Genomic DNA, 26,166 nt, shown 5'->3' on the forward strand with positions numbered 1-26,166 from the left:
TTTTCTGTGCCTGCTGCTTGGGCTATTTCTCGCATTCTGTGCCTGCTTTTTGTGTTCTTTTTTGTCTTCTTTGCCTGCTGTTTGAGTTCTTTCCGGCTTTCTGTGCCCGGTTTTTGTGGGTTTTTTTTCGTCTTCTGTGCCTGATGTTTGAGCTCTTTCTCGCATTCTGTGCCTGCTTATGTGCTCTTTTTTGTTTTCTTTGCCTGCTGTTTTAGTTCTTTCTGGCTTTCTCTGCCCGGTTTTTGTGTTTTTTGTCTTCTGTGCCTGCAGCTTGAGCTCTTTCTTGCCTTCTGTGCCCACTTTTTGTGCTCTTTTTTCATCTTGTGTGCCTGCTTTTGTGCTGTTTGGCATCTTTTGTGCACTCTCTGTGTGCTTTCACTCGTCTCTTTGTGCCCACAATTTGTGCTTGTTTTGACTTGCTCTTTCTTCCTTCTCCCCGCTTCCCCCCTGCACTTTTCCCTCCTCCCGATCTCTTTACCTGCTTCTCCTTTGTGCTTTTCCCCGCTTCTTTTCCGCCTTGCAATCCTCCCCCCAGGACCTAATTGATGGCAGCCATGTGTGTAAGCGCACAGGCCATACCAAAGGCAAGCTTGTCTGCGCCTGTCTACACCTGGACCATGCTCAGCACCACAGACCCTGGTCCATCCGACTGTCACAACTACACTTCAACTGATCTGCTTGCACTCAATAGTGGATGCCGACACAACTACTGCACCTGCACAACACCACATCGCACAGTAAAAGCCTTTTATTGCACTTACTGCTGCTTCTCTTGCAGCATCACTCTTACTCCAAATACAGCACACAACAAAAACTGAACATCACCTGCCTGCTCCTCAACACTAGATCACCTCGCAAACAGCAACCGAGGTGTGGGACTTCATCCACACTCAGTCTCCAGAAATCCTCTTCCTCCCCGAGGCTTGGCTCCCTCCTACCATTCCAATAGCCATCCCCCATAACTACAAAATTACTCGCCGTGACAGGCCCCACAAACCTGGAGGAGGCCTCACAATCATCCACAGGTACACCATCATCTACACCACCTCTTCAGATGAACCGACCATGCTTATGGAACATCTGCACTTCCAACTGCAGCTCAACCACTACACAACCATCGCTGGCACCCTTACCTACTGACCAGCAAGACCCCGCACCACCTTCTGCAACATCCTCACCGAGTTCATCACCCCCATTGCCATCAGATCCAATGACTTCCTCCTGCTTGACAACCTCAATATCCACCGCGATGACCCAATGGACTGCAATTCCACTGGCCTCTTAGAAAGACTCAGCCAAATCGGTCTCACACAGTCTGTATAAGACCCAACTTCCATCACCTGAAACACACTCAACCCAATCTTCACTGCCAGCAACAAGATCACATTCAGTCACACCTCACATGGACAGACCACTCCATTGTACACTTCTACATCAGTGCACCCTACCCCAGCAAACCCAAACCAACCAACATCACCAGCCACAACTGGAACAACCTAACAGCAGGAGACTGGACCGATGCCCTCAGATCCATCTAACCAAGACTCACAGGCAACCTACAGAATGACCTTTCCACCTTCAACAATTGAATCTCAGACTGCGCCAACAACCGGTCCGACAAAGCAGACCAAACACACAAAAACTTGTGTTCAAGCATGAAGGTACATGGCGCAACAAATCAGCACTCAGAAGGACCAACACATAGCTCAAAGAAGCCCGGAAAGTGAGCATTGTGACCAGACTCAAATCCTGCAATAACTACAGCAAAGATTTCTTCAACATCGTATAATAATTTACCAACTTGACAGCGGCGGCCAACACCATCATCCCCTCAAAAAACCTCTCCAACAATCTTTAAGACTTTTTTCACAAAAAAATTCTAAAGATTTACTCCAACTTCGCATTCCAACCCATGATAGAGGACATCTTCATTCAAACCCACCATCATCAAGAGTAACCACCTCCTAAAGAACTGGAGCCCCCTCACCACAGATGACTTGTCAGAATCATGTAGACCATCCACTCGAGGTCCCCTTCATACCCTTGCCCACACCATATGTACGAGCTATAAAGCACTCTGATCAGCGCCAACCTCACAACCATCATCAACTCCTCCATCCTTAACAGAAACCTCCTGGACAGCTGGAAACATGCAGAGGTCACTGCTCTGCTGAAGTAACCATCAGGAAACCTAAAAGACCTCAGCAATTACTGGCCCATCTCGCTCCAAAGTCCTGGAGAAGGCAATCAACAAGCAGTTCTTCGCTTTTCTTGAACAGCACCACCTCCTGATTCCTATCCAGTTAGGATTCCTTGGCAATCACAACATGGAAACCAGCCTCCTGGCTGCAACAGTTGGCATCAAACCAATCAAGGAGAGAGGAGAAACCACAGTACTAATCCTGCTCCACCTCTTGCCGGCATTTGACACTATCTCCCACAGCACACTCATCCGCAGACTTCAGAAATCGACAATCCATGGACCAGTCCCTAGTTGGATCGCCTCCTTCCTCTCATACAGAACACAACAAGTCAGACTCTCCACCTTTAGCTCTGAATCCAAGAAGCTCATATGCGGAGTTCCTCAGGGCTCTTCCCTCAGTCCAAAGTTTACATGGCATGTCTTGCCCGCATCGTAAGGACCCACAACATCAACATTCTGCTCTATGCCGACGACACGCAGCTTGTCTTCACCCTCACTGACACTAACAACAACTCCAGGAAGAACTTCACTGCCTGCATGTCCTAAATGGCCAACTGAATGCTTGACAACTGCCTAAAACTCAACACAGACAAAACAGAGATTCTGATATTCGGTAACAAGAACTCCCTCAGACTCCTCTAGGTGGTCACCTAATCTAGGTCCCACACCCGTCCCTACAGACCACGTAAGAATACTCAGCATCATCCTTAACAGCAAGCTCTCCATGAACAAACAGGTCAACGCTGTGATAGCATCCTGCTGCCACATCCTCAGAATGCTTTGCAAAATATTCAAATGGTTCCCTTCAGACACAAGATGCACGGTCACCCAAGCACTCATCACAAGCAGACTGAACTACGGCAACACTCTCCACGGCCTCTCCAAACAATTCACTCAAAAACTCCAAACCATCCAGAACACCGCCGCCAGACAGGCCCTAGATGTCCCCAGAGAGGTGCACATCACCCCATACCAAACAGAACTGCACCTGATACCCATCCAGAAATGCTGCAAATTCAAACTTCTCATCCAAGCTTACAAAACCCTCCACAACACAGGACGAGCCTACCTCAGTGACTAACTCCAACTCTATCAAACCACAAAAAAGCTGCGCTTCACCTCTCTCTCCCTCACACAAACCCCCACATCTGTAGAAGTAAGACAGGGTGACGAGCTATCCCCTTTATCACCGCCTAAATGTCTGCCACTCCTGCCTTAACTTCTGTATGAAGCTGAAAACCTGGCCGTTCAACTAGGAGCACTGCCGGACCCCCCCTGCTAATCTGTCACCTGGATAAACTCACAGGTGACACGCTTTGCCATACAAATCTTTCTAACATAACATAATATCTTCCATAAATTTCTAATAATTGTTTGAATGCATACAAAAAGCCAGGTAACCGAATTACCAGACTTTTGTCCTCTTCCGAATAGTACTAGGAGGTTTTAAATTAACCATTTTGTTGTAACTTTTACCTGAATTCTGGGAGTAAATCACTGTCACAATTTTTTATGAATTAGTCGAATGTATTGTGCTGGTATGTTTTGTTCATAGAAGGCCAAATTCACAAATCTATTTATACTCCTAAGTGACCTTTTGATGCTCAGATTGGCAGCATTTATTTTTTTGTTATTATGAATTTGCACTAGTAAATTGATTTATTCACATGAAAAAGTATACGAGTATGATATCAGTATTTTATCATTTTATGTGTGAGTAAATATTGCCTGGCTGTGTGTGTATGAGACATACCTGCAAATGGTGGTGAGCAAGCAGAAACTGGCACGCTGATTATATTCACAATTCTTTTGTTGGCTGTTTGCCACCCAAAAATCTATTGGAGAGCTAGGGATTTACATCTGTCAGGAGTAAACGTAGGAACATCAGCACAATTGGAGGGGGTTATGGAAAGGTGCTTCTTCTCCCTGAAGCTATTTTCCCACTGGATATTTTTTTTAGCTATTTGGAACTGTCCTCTTGTTACATTCCCAAATCCTCAAAGTTTAAAGCTTGTGAGTACCCCTGAATTAGTTGTACTTTTTTTTAAAGAGATATTTGCTGCAGCTGTGGAAATGAACTTAGGGTAAAAACAAGTTTGACTTTCTTTGTGAACAGGACCCATAATGTTCTAACTAATTCCAATAACACTTTCTTCACATTAAGAAAAATCTTCATAATCACATTTTTTTAACTCAAATGACAAATGTAAGGCAGGGCGTAATCTAACACTACGTATGAAACAGGATCACAAAGATATTTTGTATCCAATAAAGGTTTACACTAACCACATTCATTTTTGGTAGGCAAGGGGAGTAAGCGATCTGCCCAGAATCACATGACTTTGAGCCTACGCCGGGACTCTAACCTGGTTCCCCAGATCCAAAGTCGGCAGCTCTGGTCGTTACGCCACATTCTCTCCCACTTGTAGGGTTTTATGGTAGTAGTTAGTTCAATAATAGGAGCAAGCTGTCTCCTGCCGAGAGCCCTGGCACTTATTTTTTCGCAAATTAACCACTGGTCACATTAGTCCTGGCCCTTTGAATTCAGAGAAAGAAAGGTAGACAGCAGTCTCTCCTGAAAGAAAGAGCCTGACATTTCACCTCTGTCTTTGAATACACTGCAAATGTGACAAGATAAGAGCAAGATTTAAAGGCACGTTTACAGAAATCGAGAACTCGGGAGGAAACAGTAAACAAGGGATGCTGTATGAGAGGTACGAACGCAAGGTGGCAACCTAAAACAAACAAAGCCAGAAAATAGAAGCCAAGCAAATGTGAGTTCAAAAACACAAAGCCAGTGGTAAGCACTGGGCGATGCATTCCCAGGGGAGCTGTTCGAATATCCCTAAGATGTTTTTAGCAAACCAGGCAACTGAGCTGTCTGGTGGGCTTCGACCTAAAAAAAAAGGGGGGAAGAAAAAGCACAAGGAGGCACCCCATATAAAGAAGCAAAACAAAATGTAAAATGACAATAAGGCGCTAGCATCCCTACAACAAAAAGTAACAAAAACACAAGAACTGGGAAAAGGAGTAAGGCCGCCATAAGGAGATAAGCTACTGGACTAACCCCCGCTATGTTCCTCGATCATGCCACGCCTCCATGATTGTCTTCTTTACTCCAGCTGGTCGGCTAGGGCTGCTCTTACCCCAAACACCCAGCCAGCACTAGAGGAATGGCAGTGGGTTCATGAAAAGGTGCGCCTGGCAGGTGGATGGGAAGATACAGTGCGATGGGGCACGGCTGGTGACCTTCCTGTGGTGTATTGACCTTGAACTTGTAAATGACATCCAGGTGTTTTTATCGGATCTTTCTTTATCGCTAGAAAGAAAGATTATGAAAATATTGTGGCATAGGCCGGATTGTTATTAAAAGTGGATTTTTAGTGATTAACAGCACAGAGTAGAAGATACAGGAAATGAATTCCAAACAGGGAACAGAAGCCGGATTTTCATCTCCCAGTAGAAGTACAATTTTTAATAATAAGAGACAAGGAACCTACCCTTAAGTGCAGGTTACAGGATTAGCAGTGCGGTATGATATTTTTGTGAAAATAGAAATTATGTTCCGAGTTTTCCTATGCAAATATTATGTCTCAGGAAGACCGCATTCTTATTCAGGCAACAGCAGCATTTGTGCTTTATTAGGGCCAGATCTAAAAAAAGAGTTGGTGAAGTTTTTATGTTCTGAGATGATTTCCTTGCCTGAGGAAGGAACACCTCTGAAGAGAGGTAGCGTACTGCTTTATAATGCACACATCTCTATAGGTCGTATTTATAGAGCACGCGTTCGCCGAAGCATCTAGGTGCTTGTAAGACCAGTGTCTGCCATATCCAATGAAAGAGCAAGCTTAGACAGGGTAGGTTTTCAAAGCTTTCCAAAATTAATTTATATTAGCATCAGAGCGAAGAGCAAATGGGCGAGAACTCTATGCCCGCAAGCGAGAAAGCGCTATCACCAAATTTCCAAAGACATATACGTTACAAACAGTAGGAGGACATGGACCAGCTGATTGGAGGGCTCATGTTGGAAAGAAAATGTATTAGCTAAAATTCTGAGGGATGTTGATAACCTGCTCTGTGAACAATAATCATTTATTTAAAAAAAAATGGGACTTTTCAATAGTAACCAGTGCAAGGGACGGAGCATAGGAGTGCTGTGTTATGATGTTGATTTTTATAGTTCACTAATCACCCGAGAGGGTATCCAGGTGCTTGGGTAGGTGTGAAGGTGGGTGGTCCCAAAGGTGCTTATATGAAGAGCCAGGCCTTCAGCTTCTTGTGGAAGTCAAGAAGTGAGGAGGAGGCTCTGATGTGTTGAGGGAGGTCGTTCCATGTCTTGGGAGCGATGTAGGAGAAAGAGCGACCTCCAGTTTTGCAAGTGAGAGTAAGGCAGAGCATAGGTGTCTGGTGGGTTTGTGAAAGTGTATGTGGCTGTTCAGTTATTCTGGCCCTGTGTTGTGTGGGGCTTTGTATGTGTGCGTGAAAAGCTTGAATTGGCTGCCCTTGTGAATGGGGAGCCAAAGAAGCTTCCTGAGGTGTGGTGGGATGTGGGTGCCGGGTGGAAGGTAGAGTATGAGCCTTGCAGCCGTGTTCTGGAGTCTGTATGAGTTATTTGGAGATCTGGTGTAGATAGTGCTGGTGAAGTCCAGCCTGCTGGTGATGAGTGCTTGCATGACAATCCAATTGTTGTTCTGAGGCAACCATTTGAAGATCTTTTGCAGCATGCATAGGATGTGGAAGCAGGAGGTGCCCACTGAGTTGACTTCAGACGTCATGTTGAGCTTGTCGTCTAGGATGATCCCTAGAGTTCTTGCATAGTCTCTGTGTGTTGGTCAAGCTCCGACTGCCACCAGGTGGAGTTTCATGGGGAGGGCTTTTTGCTGAAAACCAGTACCTCCATCTTGTCTCCGCAATAATGTTTTGGAGTATGAGTCATTAGTCTGGCTGACACTTTTTGAATCACCTTAATTTGGTGAAGCACGGCCTCTGGTATGGCAAAAATATATGGTATTACTATAGTCAAGCCTTGATTGAACCAAGGCATTTACTATACTAACACAGTGTGCTAGATCAATAACTCTCAACAAAGGTCTTAACATTTTGAGATGCCAAAAGCAGTTTTTTTTAAACATGGCTCACCAAACTGTTCAAGGAAAGATTAGCATCCAGCAGGATACCCCAGTTATGGACAAAAGTCGAGGGTGTAGGGCAAATGCACATAATGAGGGTCATGACAAAGTATAGTAGGCAAGACATGGGGAGAAATTAGCAGTATTTTGGTTGTAGCAGGATACAATCGCAAATAAATGGTTGACATTGCCAGAGAATAATTGATAAAGAAATGGCCATAGTTGTTTTCCATTGGGTGAGGCCGAACTAAATAGTCATACAATTATTTGTGTGTCATCTGGATACATTTAAAGTGAGGTTCTATACTTAGCCAGCAGTTTTGCAAGTGGCAATGTTTAAAAACGAGGCAGTATCTGTGAGGCCTGCACAAATAACATGACAACATTTGTGCTTCACTGAGAACCAATCAACCCCTTGTAGTGCTTGACTCTGAGTGGGTAGCGTTACAGAGCAGTCTAAAGCCTACTCCAGGGAGGTGGTGTGGGCTAGTATTCGCCATTTACTAATACGCAGAAATAACACTCAATAATTGGTTGTCCAGTCTGTACTTTGCTTTATAAATGGAAACACCAATTTACAAATATACATAAACTGTTGGAATTACTTTGTGACATTGCATAACATTCCCCGCCCCCACCCCCACGTGGGGTGGGGTCTAGTACCACCACTCCTATGTATGCACATCACCTTGCCCCATAATGCAGTGGGTTGAACATAACCTGGAGCGAGGGCCTTGATCACAGGCACCATACCAGTGGCGACCCACCCCCTTTATCTCAACAAGCATTTAATATGGGCAACCTTGCCATGGTGACACATAACCCTGCCTGAGCATCTCATACCGACCATACAGTATACACCTCTACATCTTAGGGGCTAATAGTCTGGGTTGTTCTTCATCTAACGCAGCAGCAAGAATACATGTTTAGGCATCACTTTAAATGAGGTACTTATCATAGCTGATAACAATTATAATGCATTGCAATCAAAGCCCCTAAAAGGCATCACAGTTATAATCACAGGATTCAGCATATACAGCCAGGCGACCTAGCAAAAATGTCCCACAACATAACCCCACTTTGCTTATGCCTTCACATTTCTCATATGACTTACAGTCCTACAATAGAAATAACATTGGTAATGCACTTCTCGTGCAATTACACCTCTGCACCTCCAGGGGATGCCCTTCTCCAGCTATTCCCAACAAAGCCCCCTAAGCCTTGATGCATTCCTTAAGGCATCCCTAGCTGTAGAACAAAAAGTTCCAGCCCGAGATAATGTTGATTGCTAGCTGAACCCTTGAGGGCTTACTTCTATGGAGTCCCCAGAGACTTAGGGGGGACTTTCCTCTTTGTGCTGCGGAGACTGCATAGCTCCTGCAGCTCTCCCTGCACCTTTCACTCACTTGGTGGTGACCCTGTCCTCCTGTGGTCACCACAAGCAAATAACCACCCTCCTTTCCTTGCAGGCCGGTCCAGGCCTGCAAGGCATTATGGGCTGTTTCCCTTGCTGTGGTTAATATTATATCAGCAGCTCCCCCGCTGCTCCGGGGAGAGCCGAGGCACATTGCTGGCGGCCTCTTGCCGCGTCCAGACCTTGGTGGAGGGCCTGGTGTCACCCGGACCTCCAGGTGAGTTATGGCGGCTCAGGAAGCCCACTCTGAGCTGCTCCAGTGGTTTTTCGGGGTCCCAGTCCCTCCCGGGCAGACACGGAGGCGGCCTCTACTGCGGTGGGTCTTTGGGGGAGTGCCCTGGCACTGCCCCTGCCTTCCCGCTGCTGTGGGGGAGTGTGGCGGCACTCCCCCTCCTCCTCCACCACACGGGGGCCCAGAGTTGGGGATCCCAGGCCCCCCCTGGGCCATCATCACAGGGAGCATGACGGCGCTCCCCGACTTGGCTTCCTCGAGTCGGGGCACACCGGGGACCGGAGCTGGGGATCCCAAGCCTTTCCCCCTGGACAGTCTTCACAGGGAGCGCAACAGCACTCCCCAACTTCACTAATAGCTTCAGGACCGAGGTGGGGTCCCGGGTCCCCGATACTTCTCCACGGGGAGCACAATGGCGCTCCTTGACTTCCCTTTTGGGCATCAGGGCCCAGAGTTGGGATCCCAGGCCCCAAAGACATCTTTGCGGGAGTGCGATGGTGATCCATCGCACCCCCTTGCTCTTGGTGGTGCACCCCTGCCACTGGGAGCACCTTCCTATGCCCTCCAGGTCTCAAGGAGCGTGAATTCAGCAGGGAGATGTCTTTACTGGCTCCCTGCGCCAGCCTTTCACCTGGCTCTCCTCTTAGGCCTCTCCTCTCTTTGCACAGAGGCCCAGGCTTCTGTTCACTGGTTCTGGACTTCCCTCCTGGCGCAATTCTGGATTCCGGGACAGTCAGGGGTCCTTCCTTCTAACTGCCCATGGCTCCAGGCTCCAGCACCCGTCTTCCTCAGCAGACCACACCCCAGAGAGAGCTCCTCTTCCTGTGAAAGACCTTTTAAAATAATTTAGAAGGGGCTGGCAGGAAGGCTCTGCTTGCCCTATTAGGCACCAACATCTCACCTATCCCTGCTCCCTCCTTCCTGCCCAGGCCTCTGCGCCTTCTGGCCCAGGCCTCTGAAAAGCCCCTTTCTCCCTTGCTGCCTCCTCTCCAGAGCAGCTTGGTGCCTGGCACCAGGTGACAGCTACTGATGGATAGCTGGTAGCTCCACTCATCTTCTCTCTCTTCTGGAGAGGAGAACTTCACCCTTGGAATGCTTGCCGTGAAGGGCTAGGCCTCTGATGCTTCAGTTTGGCGAGGAAGGTCCTTAATCCACCCTGGCAGGGTCACAACCAGCCAGGCTCTGGTTATGATCTGACTCAGAGGAATATTACATTTCTGGATGACCCATAAGCATACATTTATGTTTTTTAATTCAGCAGAATACTTCTTCTCACCTACGTTACAGTAGACTTTAGTGCATGTCTTGAATTTGTAGGCCCTAGGGAAGTGAAACTATCCCATCTGATCCCCATCCTCAAAGGAGGATAATGGAGTGGTCGTTCAGTGAAAACAGTAAAGCACACTGACTTTCACTTACATGTTTCTTCCCTTTGTATAAAGCTTATTCCATGTCACCACCCAGCTCTGCATCATTCCTGCCACACCATTCAATCTGTACATGCTCCTGGGCTGCGCATGCCATGAATCTCCCCTGCGCAGCCTTTACATGTGTGCGCATGCCTGTACACACTTGTCTGCATGTAACCAGCCCGGTGCCCCTTACTCCGGCTGCAGCGCAGCGGCCTACTCTCACCAGGGGGACACCAGTAAAATCCACATGCAGTCTCTTTCATCATGAGTTCACTGTGCTTGAGTCCCAACTTATGAGGCTCTTCCACAGTAAAAGCTCAACAATTAGGTGTTCAAAAAGCAAAAAATCCGGGCGGCTCAGATGGTCAGAACCACTTCTAACAGTCAACATGTGTTTATTTGTTAAATAGTAAAAGTGAGAGTATAGAACATGTGCTGCACATCACAAACAGGGTGCTCACATTAGCTCGTTAAGGAGGAGCAGTGATGATCTGCCTTCAGTCAACCGAGAATGAGGTCAGCCTGTCCATGGCTGTACCAGCTTTCCCTATATGGACCAGCCTATGCATTATTTATTAATGATCATGTCAGGCCTCTTCAGCTTACCATCTACCTGGAAGTAGCTCAATCATATGCAACTTACCATACAAAAGTAGAAACTTTTGCTTGGTTAATTAAAGGATACCAAAATTGGAAAGTGCATTTGAGACAAGCATGTGTGAATTTGCAGAGCTCAAAAACTGGCGGTTGGAGAAAAAGGGATGAATTTTCCAAATGTATTTAAAGATGATATTTGAGTGCTAACTCATGCAGGATTGAGGAGAATTATTACTAATATTATGGTGCTGGGGGCATTGCGGCAATGGCTGGTATGAACCGACAAAGGGGCATTCTACAATGCCAAGTCTTTGTACGTTATCGTTGACAACTCCACCCGATACATTGAGGTGACCACTGCTGGTAATTTTGCTTATGGCAGCTACTGATGTAATCTTGTCCGTTGTGGTTACTATTACAGGACTCATATTATTAGTAGCTCTGAGTAATTTCCATTGAATATAAATAGCTCTTATTATGGAAAAATGTGGAGACCCCTGGTCTAGGTTGTCAAATGCTGCAGACACGTTCAGAAATAGCAGAGCACAGACGTCACCTTTGTCCACAATTAGACAAAACACATAGATGGCAGAAAGGAAAACTGGTTCTGTCCTCCAACCAGGCCGAATACTAGTCTGAGAAGAACTCAAAATGCTGCTAGCTTTTACAAGTTCCGGATGCTGAGTGTCGACGATATTTGCCAGAATATCACCAAGGAAGGGAAGCAGATATGGGTTGATAATTACTCAGTATTTCAGGATCAAGGCTTGCTTTTTTCAAAAGAGGGGTGATTATGGTAGTTTTACAAATCAGGGGAGCTAGTCTTCTACTCAAAAGCAATTAAAGATATGAAGAAATGTATAAGGAGTAATTAACAGCAGCTTTTTCATCCAACTTGTAGGGCAAACGTCTTAGGGAGAACCGGAAGCACATACAGCTTTCATTTAATAATAGTTAAAATTGAGTAATAAGACTTGCCAATTTGTCTGTTTACTGAATAGTGGTCAGGCAACTAGTTTCTATATCAATCTTTGATTAAATGTATGTAACTTAAAAATATAAAATGCAGCAAAGTTGTCCTGAAGCTCAGAGGAAAGTTTAGCAGGGGAATCACATTGCAGGAAACTGAAGTTCCTTGATCCCTGAAAAGTTCCTTAGAGAGATTTGAAGCTTTGATTACTCCCTCGAAATAATATGCCATTTGTGTAGCCCTAATCTGTTCTGGATAATATTTAATGAAACAAGTATATTCAGTGTTTAGGGTCAGTTCATAGTTTCTCAGTAATTGTGGTTCAGTTGTCTTGCTTGCTATTTAATTTCATGCAGTGTCTCTGTGTACCGATGTTGATGGGGTCTGGCTTGAATCTTTTGTTCAGAGAGCAGGATTTTTATGTCTAATATGTTAGTCAATGAGATGTTCAGACAGTGTAATGTTTCATCCGGCACAGAGTTCATCCGCGCCTGGAAGCAATAGCTAAATTTATGGGCAATCTGGTCAGCTATAGATTCTGGTGGACACTTTCCACTTCCAGCCTTCATGAATTTCGTTGAATACATTTGTTCTAAAGTGCTCAGTAAGTTCAGTTTTAAACAATATTGCCACATGGCCGCTACAGCCTAATGGGATCAGATATTTTATTACAACTTCATTAATTAAGGCACAAATGGGGTCAAGAAGATGTCCCACTTAATATGTGTAGGTTGTCTATTAATCATGTTTAGAATATATGTTTCCATGGCAAGCTTAATTTGGAGTAATAGTCCAAGATGAGAATTAAACCAATGGCTCAGGTCTGCTTGAGATTGATATTACTCTTAAATAACACTCTTTTGTCAATATCTTCTATTTGAGATTTTATAACATTCATAGACGTTTTAGGAGGAAAATATCTAGTGTAATAGTAGTGTAGCGGAATCCAGTCGCCACGTCTTTGTTCCGACCGCCGCCGGTAGCAGTGTGAGTGTGTGAGCGGGACGAGCGGGACGCCGAGGACGAGGAGGTGCTGCAGGCTGCGGCTGAGTTCACGGCTCCCAGCTCCCGCTGACTCCCGCTGATTCTGGCCTTCTCGTCGGGAGTGCCGTCTGGCTGCTGGCTGCAGGGCAGCTGAGCATTGGGTCTCGACTCCCCCTTGGTGCTCAATTCGACATGCTTCGAGCTACCGCCAAGCCGACCGTTGCCTCACTTGTGACCTGTGATCTGCAGCCCCAGCCTCAGCGGCCATCGGCGAACTTCAGCGGTGGAATAGTGGTGGCGAGCAAGTGAGCACAACAGGGACAAAGACAAACAGACGGGGTGAGAACTGCTGACCCGTGGCCCCAGCTTTTTGCTCAAGAGCTGTGGGAGCTTCCCGGAGCCGTGAGCTGAATCACGCAAGCCTCCCTGGAAGCGGTAGGCGCTGCAAGCTGCACCCCAGGTGACCGGAGCCGTGAGAGATCCTCACCGCGGCAGGAGCCGTGAGCGGCATCTCGGGCGCAGCCGGAGGCCGTGAGAGCCCCACCCGGATGCGCTAGGAGCAACAGCTGCGAGTGGCGACGCTGGACTGGCCGGGGATGTGAGAGCCCCCTGGACGCGGTAAGAGCCGCAAGCTGTGTCTTGGAGCCTGGGTGTGGCAGGAGCTTGGGGAGCTTGGAATGCTTGGAAAGTCCCAGGACGCAAGTGGTATCATAAGAGCGATAACCCCCTGGACGTGGCAAAAACAATAATTGTGAAATTCCCGGGTGTGGTAGGAGCTGAGAGGAGTCCTGAGCTGTGTTCTTGAACAATACAACTTTATAAGAAACAGACATAGAGAGTGAGAACAGGGTGCTAGTTTCGGTGTGGCATGAGCGGTGCACCGGCTAACTGGCCCCTGGAGCTTTAACCTCCTTGCCTGTATCTACCGGAACTGGGCTAGAGCAGCTTTTCTAACGCTGGATCAAAAGTAGGGGGCAGAAGGGGACAATATATAAAGTATATAGCCAGTTAAGTCCCCCAGGCATTAATCCTCAATTTTAAACTTTCAATAAAAACCAAACTGAGGGATCTACTACACTGTAATAGCTTATAAAAAATTAAGATCTAGAACCATCTTCATGAAAAGGATGGGAACTGAAGATGCAATCAGAAAGAGCACTAACAAGATGACAAGAAATGGTAAGACTGTAGTAACTCCTGGGATTAGAAAGTATTTAAAAAAACTAAACCCAGATGACCAAGGGCAAATACTAAAAGATCAGATGAACAAGGAAATAGTATGGAATATAGAGGATGAAAAAGATGGAATACATCAAGCTCAAATTCAAATCCAAACAACTCCTAAGGTTGCGCAAAAAAGTCTCGTAACTGACCAGGAGGACTCAATTCCGAATCTAATGGCAACAGGATCAATAATACCGGATTCATCAAAAATACAACAATCTCAAGAATACAATATCACTTGCCCAGATATTAACATCAAGAATTTAATATTTCACACGGGACCCCAAAAGGGGACTGATAATATACAGAACAGCACACCACAAAAACAATCAGCTCTAGAGGGATTCCTCGAAAATTCGCCAGAACTCTCTCTTCAAAACTGCAGGTCTGACCAACAACTACACCCCAGTATCTAAATCATTGTTTACCTTGCAAAATATCCTGAAATCAGTACTCATCCATTTAGGCAACATATTGGAGAACTCGGACCAAACGCTGGACACACAACTAGGAATTTTACAATTTCTAGTCAAGAAAAAAAAGAAAAAAGACCAAATAAAATCACCAAAAATAACAGGAGTTTGTGGTAAATGTCAAGGGTAAATCCGTGACAACTCAAAAGCTGAAACAAAAAAATTGCCAATCCCTCCGAAAAAAGAAATTGCCACACAAACTGGGAAGAAACCAACTGTTGAAACTAAGGGCAAGCAGGAAGATATCAAAACATATTCTCTTAGAAACCTTTTTAAGGATGAAACCAAATTAGTATTGCATCATCACCCTGTGGCTTACTATCTAATTTTCACAAAAAGTAAAATCATATCCAATTTGAATAGTCCTGTAATATCTCACCCTAAAGTAAACATCGATATTGACCTAACTAACGATGACACAAAGGACCCAGAAAATATAAATATGAAGCAAAACCAAAGGAAGATCAAACTGAAAAAGAGAAAGGCGACAAGAAGATTTAAGAAGAAGAAGGCTAACAAAATTAAAGTTCAATACAATATTCCTTCACCAAGTGGTTTATCAGGTAATGAAGGAAGAGTAGATCTGCCCCAGATCCCGAAGATAAAGGACCAGAAGTCGCCGGCGATAACCCAAAGCAAACTTCCTAATCAACAGCATTTACTGAATCCAAAGGCAACAAACTTTATACATAGCCATGCAAGCCCGGCTTTAAGTGGGATCCCCAAAAGACTTTTAAATACACAGAAAAAAGAACCACAGGTAGTGGAGATCAGGTCTAATTTTTTTTACAAATCACGGAATTATTCCCTACCGATGAAGCTCCACTCAACCGCGAACGAATCATTAGTCTACTCCAAAAGATCCAGCCGCTACAATTCCTAGCGCAAAATGAAATTAAATTATTTATGTTCCCGGACATAGCAAAAACAAAGACTGCAATCGGAGAATTCTCGTTTCCTGTCTTACCAGGAATTATATTGAGGGAAAGTGAGACTCTCCACAAACACTGTTACGATTTGATCCCAGTATTACACCACAAAGTTCAAAATGTGAGATATACGGCAAAAGCATCTCAAAAAACGCACCAACTGACAAACACAAAGAACCATTCCCTAGACCGTGCTGCAGATAATATATTTATTTCCATAAAGAATGGCGAAAGAGAAATTTGGAGTAAAAACACCCTTAACAAGGAAATAACAAAGAGCGACCAGTCATGGGATTGGATTTCTGAGACCTTGAATAGCAACAAACAAATTAAGGATATTAAATCTCCTGTTTAGCACAGGCTTAACGATCTCCTCCTGGAACATAGCGGGAAAAACTAAAGAAAAAATTGAGGAATTAGTAAAAGATTATCCAGCAATAGTGGCCCTGCAAGAAACATGGTCTACACAAAATTTTAACCAGGAGAAATATTTTGTATATGACATCTCTGCAGCACGGGTTGAACGGGGTCATGCGAAAGGTGGGATAGCGATTTTATTGAATGAAGATTACAACTGGGCCCAAGAAATAATTCCAACTAAATCAAATAATTATCAATGTATTAAGATCAAGTGTGGGACACATTTTTCAGAATCCTTAGAAAACCTACTAATTTTTAATGTTTATATCCCCCCTGGAATACAAATGGATGCACTTGCAATAGAAATTCTAGAAGACATCGAACAAATAATTGTAAATCAAGACTATCAATCGTTTCTCATTATGGGTGACTTTAATGGGAAATTATCTAACAAGGAATTACGAAAATGGGCAAATTGGTACAAAGAAGAGGAGCTGGGAATTTCTGTACCACTATTTCCTAAAGAAAATAAGGTGGATAAAAGAGGAAAAAGAGGAAAAATCCTAAAAGCTTTGCTCCCAATGTTAAATGGAATCATATTAATAGGCAACGTGGAAGGAAACATTCCTGCCTCAAATACGAGACAGGGAAACAGTAGCTCCTCATTGCTGGACTATACGATTTGTAGCCTAGACTTGTTTGGGTCCGTCTCACAACTTAAATTTAATTTTGTCCATGGTAGCGACCATGCTATTCTACAATTACGTACAGACAATTACGCCTGGTCCGACGTTGGCTGTGTTTCCACCTATCTCAGCCCCTGCTTCCTTAGCGCTGATGGGCAATCTCAAATCTGGGTCGCCTCTAGACCCTTGCCCGGCCAAATTCTTGGCAAAAATCGCGGAAGTGATAAACCCACTGGCAAACCCTCTCCTGAACCTCTCGCTGAGTCAGGGAGTGGTTCCGCAGGCCTGGAAGCAGGCAATGGTCATCCCTTTGCTTAAGAAGCCTGGTCTTGACCCTAGGGCCCCAGTCAACTATAGGCCTATCTCTCTGTGCCGGCTCTCACAAAAATTCTGGAGAAGCATGTTCAGACGGTGCTCTCCAATTTTTTGGAAACACACGAGATTCTGCATGCCACCCAATCCGGCTTCTGCCCAAACCTCAGCACAGAGACCGCGCTCCTAGAGGTTTCAGAAACCATTAAAGGGGTTCTGGACACTGGGGGCAAAGCCATGCTGGTGATGTTGGACTTGTCGGCGGTTTTGACACCGTCCCCCATGACGGCCTTCTCGCAAAACTCTATGAGATTGGCCTACGGGGGACGGTGCTCAGCTGGTTTTCCTCCTTTCTAGCCGGCCGCCGGCAAACGGTCTGGGCCTCCCCAGATTCCGCCGTGATGCCGCCTCTGGGAGTCGGGGTCCCACAGGGCTCTACATTGAGCCCGACCCTTTTTAACATCTTCATGACCCCTTTGGCGGCGCTGGCGGAGTCGTTCGGGGCCCAGATTGTATCCTACGCCGACGACACCCAGCTCCTCTTCTCTTGTAAGAGAGGAGGAGACTTCGATGGGGAGAGTATCCGGGATTGCCTTGGGGCTGTTTTTAAAGGGTTCCAACTGAACAGCCTCAAGTGCAATTCCGATAAGTCCGAGGTACTCTTCTTCGGGTGCGCGACGGAGCCAGACTGGCAAGCTTGGTGGCCCATTGATATGTTTCCTCCTTCTTGTTCATGCCACACTGCTAAGAACTTGGGGGTCAATATGGACAAGGGTCTCACACTGAAATCCCAGATCCTCGGTGTGACGGGCACCTGCTTCGGCCTCCTTAAGATGCTGCGGAGGTTTTTACCTCTTTGTCTGAGGACCATAGGAAGCTGACTGTGCAGGCTCTGATAGGCTCTAGGTTAGATTATTCCAACATTCTGTACCTGGGCCTGCCAGAGTACCTGCTACAGCGGCTCCAAGTTGTGCAGAATGCTGCCGCGAGGGCCATTTTTGGGCTGAACAGACGAGCCAGTGCTGCGGGCTTGCTGCAGACGTTACACTGGCTTCCCATCCGCAAACGGATTGCATTTAAGGCATTAACTTTGGCCCATAAAGCTCTCCATGCGGTGGGAGCAAAGTACCTCCAGAAGAGACTTGCCTTTTATCATCCGGCTCGCTCTCTGAGGCCTCCAATGCGAGCTCTCTTCACTCGCGGTTGTACCGCGAGTGAAGAGAGCTCGCATTGGAGGCCGCTCCTTTGGACTGCTGGCGCCACAGCTGTGGAATTCATTGCCGCTCACACTCCGTGGAGCCACCAGCCTACTTGCATTTAGGAAAGGCCTCAAAACCTGGCTATTTACCCAGTAGGTTTTCCCGCTGTTTTTTCTGTTTTCTTTCGCTGCATCCATCCCCCTGTTATTTTTTTTTAATGTGTTGTGTTATTGTGCGGTAGGTCTCCTTATCGAAAGCGCCGGGACACTCTATTTGAGTAGCCGTGCGCTATACAAAAATAAACATAACATAACATAACATAACATAACAGAATGGAAAACACATCTATGTTCGTCTAGTCAAATTATGTACAGCTATAGTACAGTTATGGTAAACCCAAAACAAAGGCGGATCCACTGGAATTCAGCTACGCTTAATAAGATAACTACCATAATTGATTCAACACAACTGCTTCAAGTAACGCACTCCACAAACCCAATAATAAACTTTGAAATGGTTATAAAAAAATTAACACAAAAACTGCAGGAAAAGCTGATGCAAACAAGACCATCAAAGATCCAAAACAAAAAGCCAAACTTCGCTTCCAAACTATTAAATAAACTGATAAGAGCACAGTTCTTAGAAAATTCATTGTCCAAACAGGCAGAAATTAACAAATTGAAGAACCAACGCAGGAGAGAAAAAGAAAAACATAAGAGAATAACCCAAGACAAAAACTGGGTGGACCTGCAGATAGCAGGAAAACAAAACAATCAACGCGCATATTGGAGTATAATTGCCAAAGAATCTGGTACAAAAAAACCATTACAAGCTACTCCGGTGCCCCCCAAAAAATGGGAACTCTACCTTGCTAATTTATATGAATTAAATACCAACTCAAAAAGGACCATAATTTCGATAGGAACTCAGAAATAAAACCCTCAAACAGTGGATCATCTAGCCCTTTTTCTATCGAGATACATATAAGAAAGGCGAGAACAACAGGAACAACTGGTCCTGATCAAATTCCAATCAAGGTCCTCCAGTCCAACCCTAAAGAATGGAGCAAGATCTATCCCCCCTCTTCAACTACATTTTTAGAACTGGGGAAATCCCCAAATCTTGGAAAGGGAGCATCATTATACCTATACACAACAAGCATTTGCAATGCAATAGGTCTCGCATTAGGAAAGTTTGAGCTATTGTTATTGTAAATGTCAAATTTTGTATTTATGTGTTGGTTTTGAAAATAGCTAAATTAATAGCTTTGTCATTTACAATGCCAATAGTTTAAACTTTCGCAAATGTGACACCTATAGCATTTGTAATGCTATATGTGTTGTATTTACGTCACATAGATGTATTGATATTACAAATAACAATGTTTATTTTTTATTTTTATTAATACTTAAATAAAAGTTATTGTAATTTATAATGGCAATAGCTTAAACTTTTGTAAATAACTTTTGTGAAGATTATGCTCAGTGTATTTTATTGTGACGAAAATCCAAGAACAGAAGTGAAATATTAACATCTTTTTGTGACATTTGTAATAAAGCTTAAAACATTGAGAGAACATATTTGAACCAGTTGTTGTTGAATGGATGCACAGATTGATGCTGCGGTGGCGCTGAGTGATGTTGTGGTGGCGACGAGTGATGCTGTTGTGTTCAGTGATGCTGTGGTAGCTCATAGTGATGTTGTGGTGGTGCTGAGTGATGCTGTGGTGATGTAATATATAGAGGGAGGGCGATAGATAGATAAGCAGATAGAGGGAGGGCGATAGATAGATAGGGATGTAGATAGAGTGAGGGCGATCGATAGAGGGCGATAGATAGAGTGAGGGCGATAGATAGAGTGAGGGCGATAGATAGAGTGAGGGCGATAGATAGATAGAGTGAGGGCAATAGATAGATAGAGTGAGGGCGATAGATAGAGGGCGATAGATAGAGTGAGAATGATACAAAGAGTAAGAACGATCGAAAGAGTGAGGGCAATAGAAAGAGTGAGGGCGATAAATAGAAAGAATGAGGGCGATAGATAGAAAGAATGAGGGCAATAGATAGAGTGAGGGCGATAGATAGATAGAGTGAGGGCGATAGATAGATAGAGTGAGGGCGATAGATAGAGTGAGGGCGATAGATAGAGTGAGAGAGGGGTGGAGAGAGAGGGATGTAGAGAGAGAGGGGTGTAGAGCGAGAGGGGTGTAGAGAGTGTGGGATGTAGAGAGAGAGGGGTATAGAGAGAGGGGGGTGTAGAGAGAGGGGTGTGTAGAGATAGGGGGTGAAGAGAGGGCGTGAAGAGAGGGGGTGTAGAGAGGGGGTGTAGAGAGTAGGTGGTGTAGAGAGAGGGGTTTAGAGAGGGGTGTAGAGAGGGGGTGTAGAGAGGGAGGGGTGTAGAGAGAAGGAGTGTAGAGAGGGGGTGTAGAGAGGGGGGTGTAGAGAGAGGGGTGTAGAGAGAGGGGTGTAGAGAGAGAGGGCATAGAGAGAGTGGGGTGTAGAGATAGGGGGTAGAGAGAGAGGGGTATAGAGAGGGGTGTAGAGAGAGGGGGGTGTAAAGAAAGAGGGGTGTAGATAGGGGTTGAGAGAGAGGGGTGTAGAGACAGATGTTCGGACAAATCAGTCCAACAACCATTCGAATCCAACCTACCCTTACTCTCTCTCCATTCATCCAACTCTTTCTCGGTAGCCTCACTCTGGATAATCTTCACGCTCTCAATAGTATCTTCGCACATGCTCTTCTCTGGAACCCATCTCGCTGGTCCCACAACATACATTCGACTTGTCACATTCCTAGCAGTTTGTTTCGCAACTTCATCCGCAAACGCATACCACGACCAACATCATCCGTGATTTTCTTATGGGCACTGCATTTTATAATCGCTATTTGCAAAGGTAACGTAAGAGATTCAAGAAGTTCATTCACCAGCTGCCCATGCTGGATCTTCGTCCCATGCGATGTCAAAAATCCACGTTCACGCCACAATCGTCCAAAGCTATGAGCCACTCCAAATGCATACTGACTATCAGTATACACGTTCACTCATTTCCCTTTCGCCAACACACATGCTCTCGTAAGTGCAATCAATTCCGCCGCTTGAGCAGAATTGTGCGGGATACGTGCAGCTTCGACAGCTGTATGTAAAGTTGTCACGGCATATGCTGCAGTGGTATTGCCATTTGGTAATGCAAAACACGAGCCGTCAACCCACAAAGCATCATTACAATCAGGAAGAGGAGTATCTCTCAGATCTATCCTCCCTTTCGTCTCTTCTTCTGTTCTCAAGAAACAATCATGTTGCTCTTCACTATCATCATCTGTCTCAAGCGAAATTGGCAACAACGTAGCCAGATTTAGGGTATTGCACCTCTTGATGTGTACATGGCTTGCTAACAACGTAAGCTCATACCCTGACAACCGAGCACTAGTCAAGTGCTGTGTCTTCGTCCGATTCAACAAGGTATCCACTGCGAATGTCTGACAAATTATCGAAATCCAGATTATCGACATACAATAATATCGGAACAAAAATATCAAAATCACTATTATCGACTTCCTATACTTAACTAGATATGTACAAAAATATCGATATCTTAATATCGACATACACAAACATTGTTTACATTGATATCGACTACTTTTACATCGGTACACATAAATATCGCTTTCTAAAAAATATATAGACATTAAATATAATAGCGACATCAAAAATATCGTGAACTAACATATCGGATTTTCTACAATATCGACATTTTATATACATCTCTTTGCACACTTATTTAACTTTTTATATGTTTTAACATCTAAATAAACACACACTACTTAAATTAACACTATTGTAACACTATTACATCTTCTAAACTATGCTATTTGTATCACTATATCACCTACACATATAAAAATATTCTATGCTATTTTTATAATTTTATAATGTATTTGATTTTTCACTTCTATTACAAAGTAATCACAACTGAAATTCAAATATACTAACTAACCAATCACAACCCAGATTTTTAAAATAAACCAATAGCAAACTAATTACTAATGACACTCCCCTATATAAACAATTAAACTCTAAACACAAACTACTTGCTAAAAGTCACTGAAGGAGATTCATCTCTCTCTGAATTGCTGCACAACAACAAGAAAATCAAGACTATCAACCTACAATTACATCTTCAAAGTAAGTAAATAAAATTGAAACTGCATTAATTGCTACTACTACTAACTTACCTGCTAAATACCAAGTGCCCCTTTTCTATTCGTACTACTTAACATGCAAATAAATTATATATAACAATTTTTTATAGATACTACGACTACAGAATATTCTACACAAAATAACTGTGAACAAAAGCATAGGAATACAGATTATAATAACTATGTAAGTACATTGACAGTTTTTAATTATTTGTCAATAAATCTAAACACACTGAAAGTATGACATTTTTCCCACATATTTCATTTTATTCTCCAGATTCTACTACTGAAAACTGCACTACTAATGAACTAAGGACATCATTACTATTTCTACATTACATTTTACTAAGTAAGTATTTGTAAACTGAAATAAAGGTGGAAAAAACCTACAAACATTTTCACTTGTTCTAATCAGTTTGTATTATATATTGTTTTTTTACAGAGCTAACACTACAAATAGATATACAGAAATTATACAGATCTCCAAATTCGGAATAATAAATATACAAATCACTAAGTAAGTATATTAAAGCACATAATTACCCGATAATCTGTTAAAAACCTACCAACATGGTGAATATTCTAACACATATGTTCCTTATTTTTTTAAGATAACACTACAAACTACTCTCCAGAAGCCAAAGAAACAACTATACTGCCAAAGACCAACAAAAATAAAAATGTAAGTATCTTCACAATGTAAATCGTAAATCTACACTTATTAGTATCCACTTTTGTAGTCGAAATTAGCTGTAACATTGTAAATATACACAAAAATTGTTTAGTAATATACTATTTTCATGTTTTTCATAACAGCTACAACAACATCACAAACCAGTATCCCCAACAAAAGAATAAAGCAGATCCTAATTTTGCAGTGAATTATAAAACACGTAAGTATATACATTCCTACTTATCACTAACTTAGATTAATTATCACATTTTATTTGACATTAAGGGCTCGATTCCGATCTGGTAAAAAAATCCACCGTACGATTCGTATTCGTAGCCCTTTCCGTACGAATCGTACCCGTCCGTCCAAGTCGCGTAGTACGATCCGCATTCCGTGAATCTGTCCGAATCGTCGCGATCCGTACGTATTGCAAGGCTGAGACTGTGAACCGTACGACTCGTACACACGCCGTATGACCCGACGAGTACGATCCGGACCGGGGAATCAGGACGCGATCCGTACGGTCCACGTCAGGTAAGGGCGATTCGTACGGAAAAGCGGAAGATTACATACACCCCGTACAGCGCGTACCCCCCCATGATCGCAGGGGTACGCACCGTACCCCTGCGATCATGGGGTGTACGAGCCGTACCCCCATTGTACGATCGGTGTACGAGCCGTACCCCATGTACGATCGGTGTACGAGCCGTACCCCATGTACGATCGGTGTACGAGCCGTACCCCATGTACGATCGGTGTACAAGCTGTACCCCCATCGTACATAGGGTACGGCTCGTACACTGATCGTACAATGGGGGTACGGCTCGTACACCGATCGTACAATGGGGGTACGGCTCGTACACCGATCGTACAATGGGGGTACGGCTCGTACACCGATCGTACAATGGGGGTACGGCTCGTACACCAATCGTACAATGGGGGTATGGCTCGTACACCGATCGTACAATGGGGGTACGGCTCCTACACCCCATGATCGCAGGGGTACGGTGCGTACCCCTGCGATCATGGGGGGTACGCACTGTACCCGGGGGGCCGTTCCGTACCTGTTTCGGCACGAACTCTGCTTTTACGGCTGTTTTCAGCTCCCGTAGAAAAAGGGTCGTACGGTGCGTACCCGACATGTATCGTACTTGCTGGGTCGTAAAAACCAGCCGCGAACCATACAGATGTCGCGTACAGCAGGTTCCAAGGGAGAATCGTACGGAGATTAGAGTCGTACGGTGTCTTGTACGACTCGTACGGAGTACGGCTCCTGGTACGAATCGTACTTCGTCGTACGTACGGGGGACATTGCAGGGTACGATTGGTACGGGAAAAACGCTCCGAGCGGCTATTCGGAGCAGTTTTTCCCGAATCGGAATCGACCCCTAACTATTATGTATATATCTTTTAGATATACAAAGTACAAAATGACAGAAGGAGCTGAATGTGTTACCAGCCAGAAAGGAAAACTATTACTGTGCTACATGGGTTACACTTATACACAAGAAAAGCAATATAGCATGAAAGTTAATTGGAAATGTTGTAAATATTATTCTAAGAAGTGCTATGGAAGAGCAACAACTAGAGAAGCTACAGTACTGTATACTAGGGAACACAATCATCCACCAAACGTTACTGAAATAGAAGTTAGAACAGCTTTGGAAAATATAAAAGAGGCAAGTACAGGTTCCCAAAAGCAAACAAATGTCATATTAAAAGAAGCCATTCCTAAAATCCCTAAAACTGCCACAACCCAAATGCCAAATATTCTCTCCTTAAAAAGAACTATAGCACGAACTAAAAAAGCTACTACTACTACCACACCACCTCCCAGAACATATCATGATATAAACTTAAATGCTAACCAAATTATAACTTTAAACAAACAACCATTTATAGTTTACGACAACGAAAACAATGACAAAAGACTTATAATTTTTGGTACAAATATGAATTTAGTTAAACTTCAGCAAAGCCAATATTGGATGACATTTAACATCTGTCCCAAACCATTTTTCCAATTATACACAGTACATGGCCTCTACCACAACTGCAACATACCACTACTATATGCACTATTACCAAACAAAAATAATTCCACATATATGGAATTATTAATTATAATTAAACAAAAAACAAATGATTTTTCTCCAGAAAAAATCATTCTAGATTTTGAGCAAGCAATGCTCTCAACAATCCTAAAAATCCACCCCCATACCTGCATTCAAGGCTGCTACTATAATTTAAACCAGTGTTTATGGAGACATCTACAAAAAACTACCGTAAGTGTAGAATATGCTACTAACTCATCTTTTGCTTTCCAAATTAAAAAACTCATTGCACTTGCTTATGTCCCAGAAACAGACGTAGCAGAACACTACAACATTCTTATAGACAGCCCCTTCTACAAACAAAATGAAGCTAAGTTAAGTCCATTTCTCGACTACTTTGAAGATACCTGGGTAGGCAGACTCCACAGATCTGGCCACAGAAGAAACCCCAAATTCCTAATACCCTGGTGGAACATTTACAGAAGCACCTTAAATGGAGAATCTAAAACTAACAACGCAGTAGAAGGTTGGCACAATGCATTTGTACAATCAACTGGCAGAACAAAACCTACTCTAGAACATTTTATTAAATGCCTACAGAAAGAACAAAGCTACCAGGAATTCAGAATGGACCAATCTATAACTGAACTAGTCCCTAAAACGTCAAAACAAAATAAGCAAATGCACAAATACCTAAAAGAACAAGTAAAACTGTACCCTAGTACAAAATGCATAGAATACTTAAACATCATTGCCAAAACGCTACTCTGAATAATTACCAAAAATAAATAAAGCCCTAAAACTATCACCTAACTATGCAAAACATATCAAACGTGAGCTTCAAAAGTATTTAATGTATGCAATATATAGAGATATTATTCACAAATATGCACACATTAAAACAAAATCACAACTAGAAAACAATTCCATATTAATAATCACATTACCCACCCACAAAAGATAACAAAGAAATTACTTACCAATCATGTTGTAAATCCAATGACATCCTTCTCCACCAAAGTAATCCAGGTAGTGCAAAAGTAACCCCCAAAAAAAATGTAAAAATACAACTGTTCCCAAAATAAGAAATCCACGTTGTGAAGAGCCATCGAATA

The 26,166-nt window shown here is 43.8% G+C and overlaps 1 protein-coding gene across 1 annotated transcript; it reads left to right on the forward strand.

Annotated features, from left to right (window-relative positions):
* The first annotated feature begins 24,427 nt into the window (after positions 1 to 24,427).
* Positions 24,428 to 25,822, forward strand: LOC147717076 (uncharacterized). Its single transcript, XM_086920477.1, has one exon. The coding sequence runs from the start codon at positions 24,428 to 24,430 to the stop codon at positions 25,820 to 25,822; it is 1,395 nt and encodes a 464-aa protein (XP_086776603.1).
* Positions 25,823 to 26,166: the final 344 nt, after the last annotated feature.

Source organism: Lissotriton vulgaris, chromosome 5 (genome assembly GCF_964263255.1).
Source record: "Lissotriton vulgaris chromosome 5, aLisVul1.2, whole genome shotgun sequence".
In the NCBI taxonomy this organism is placed as follows: Eukaryota; Metazoa; Chordata; class Amphibia; order Caudata; family Salamandridae; genus Lissotriton; species Lissotriton vulgaris.

Excerpts from the sequence above, each read along its gene's own strand:
- LOC147717076 (XM_086920477.1), top strand. The coding sequence starts at position 24,428 with ATGACAGAAGGAGCTGAATGTGTTACCAGCCAGAAAGGAAAACTATTA.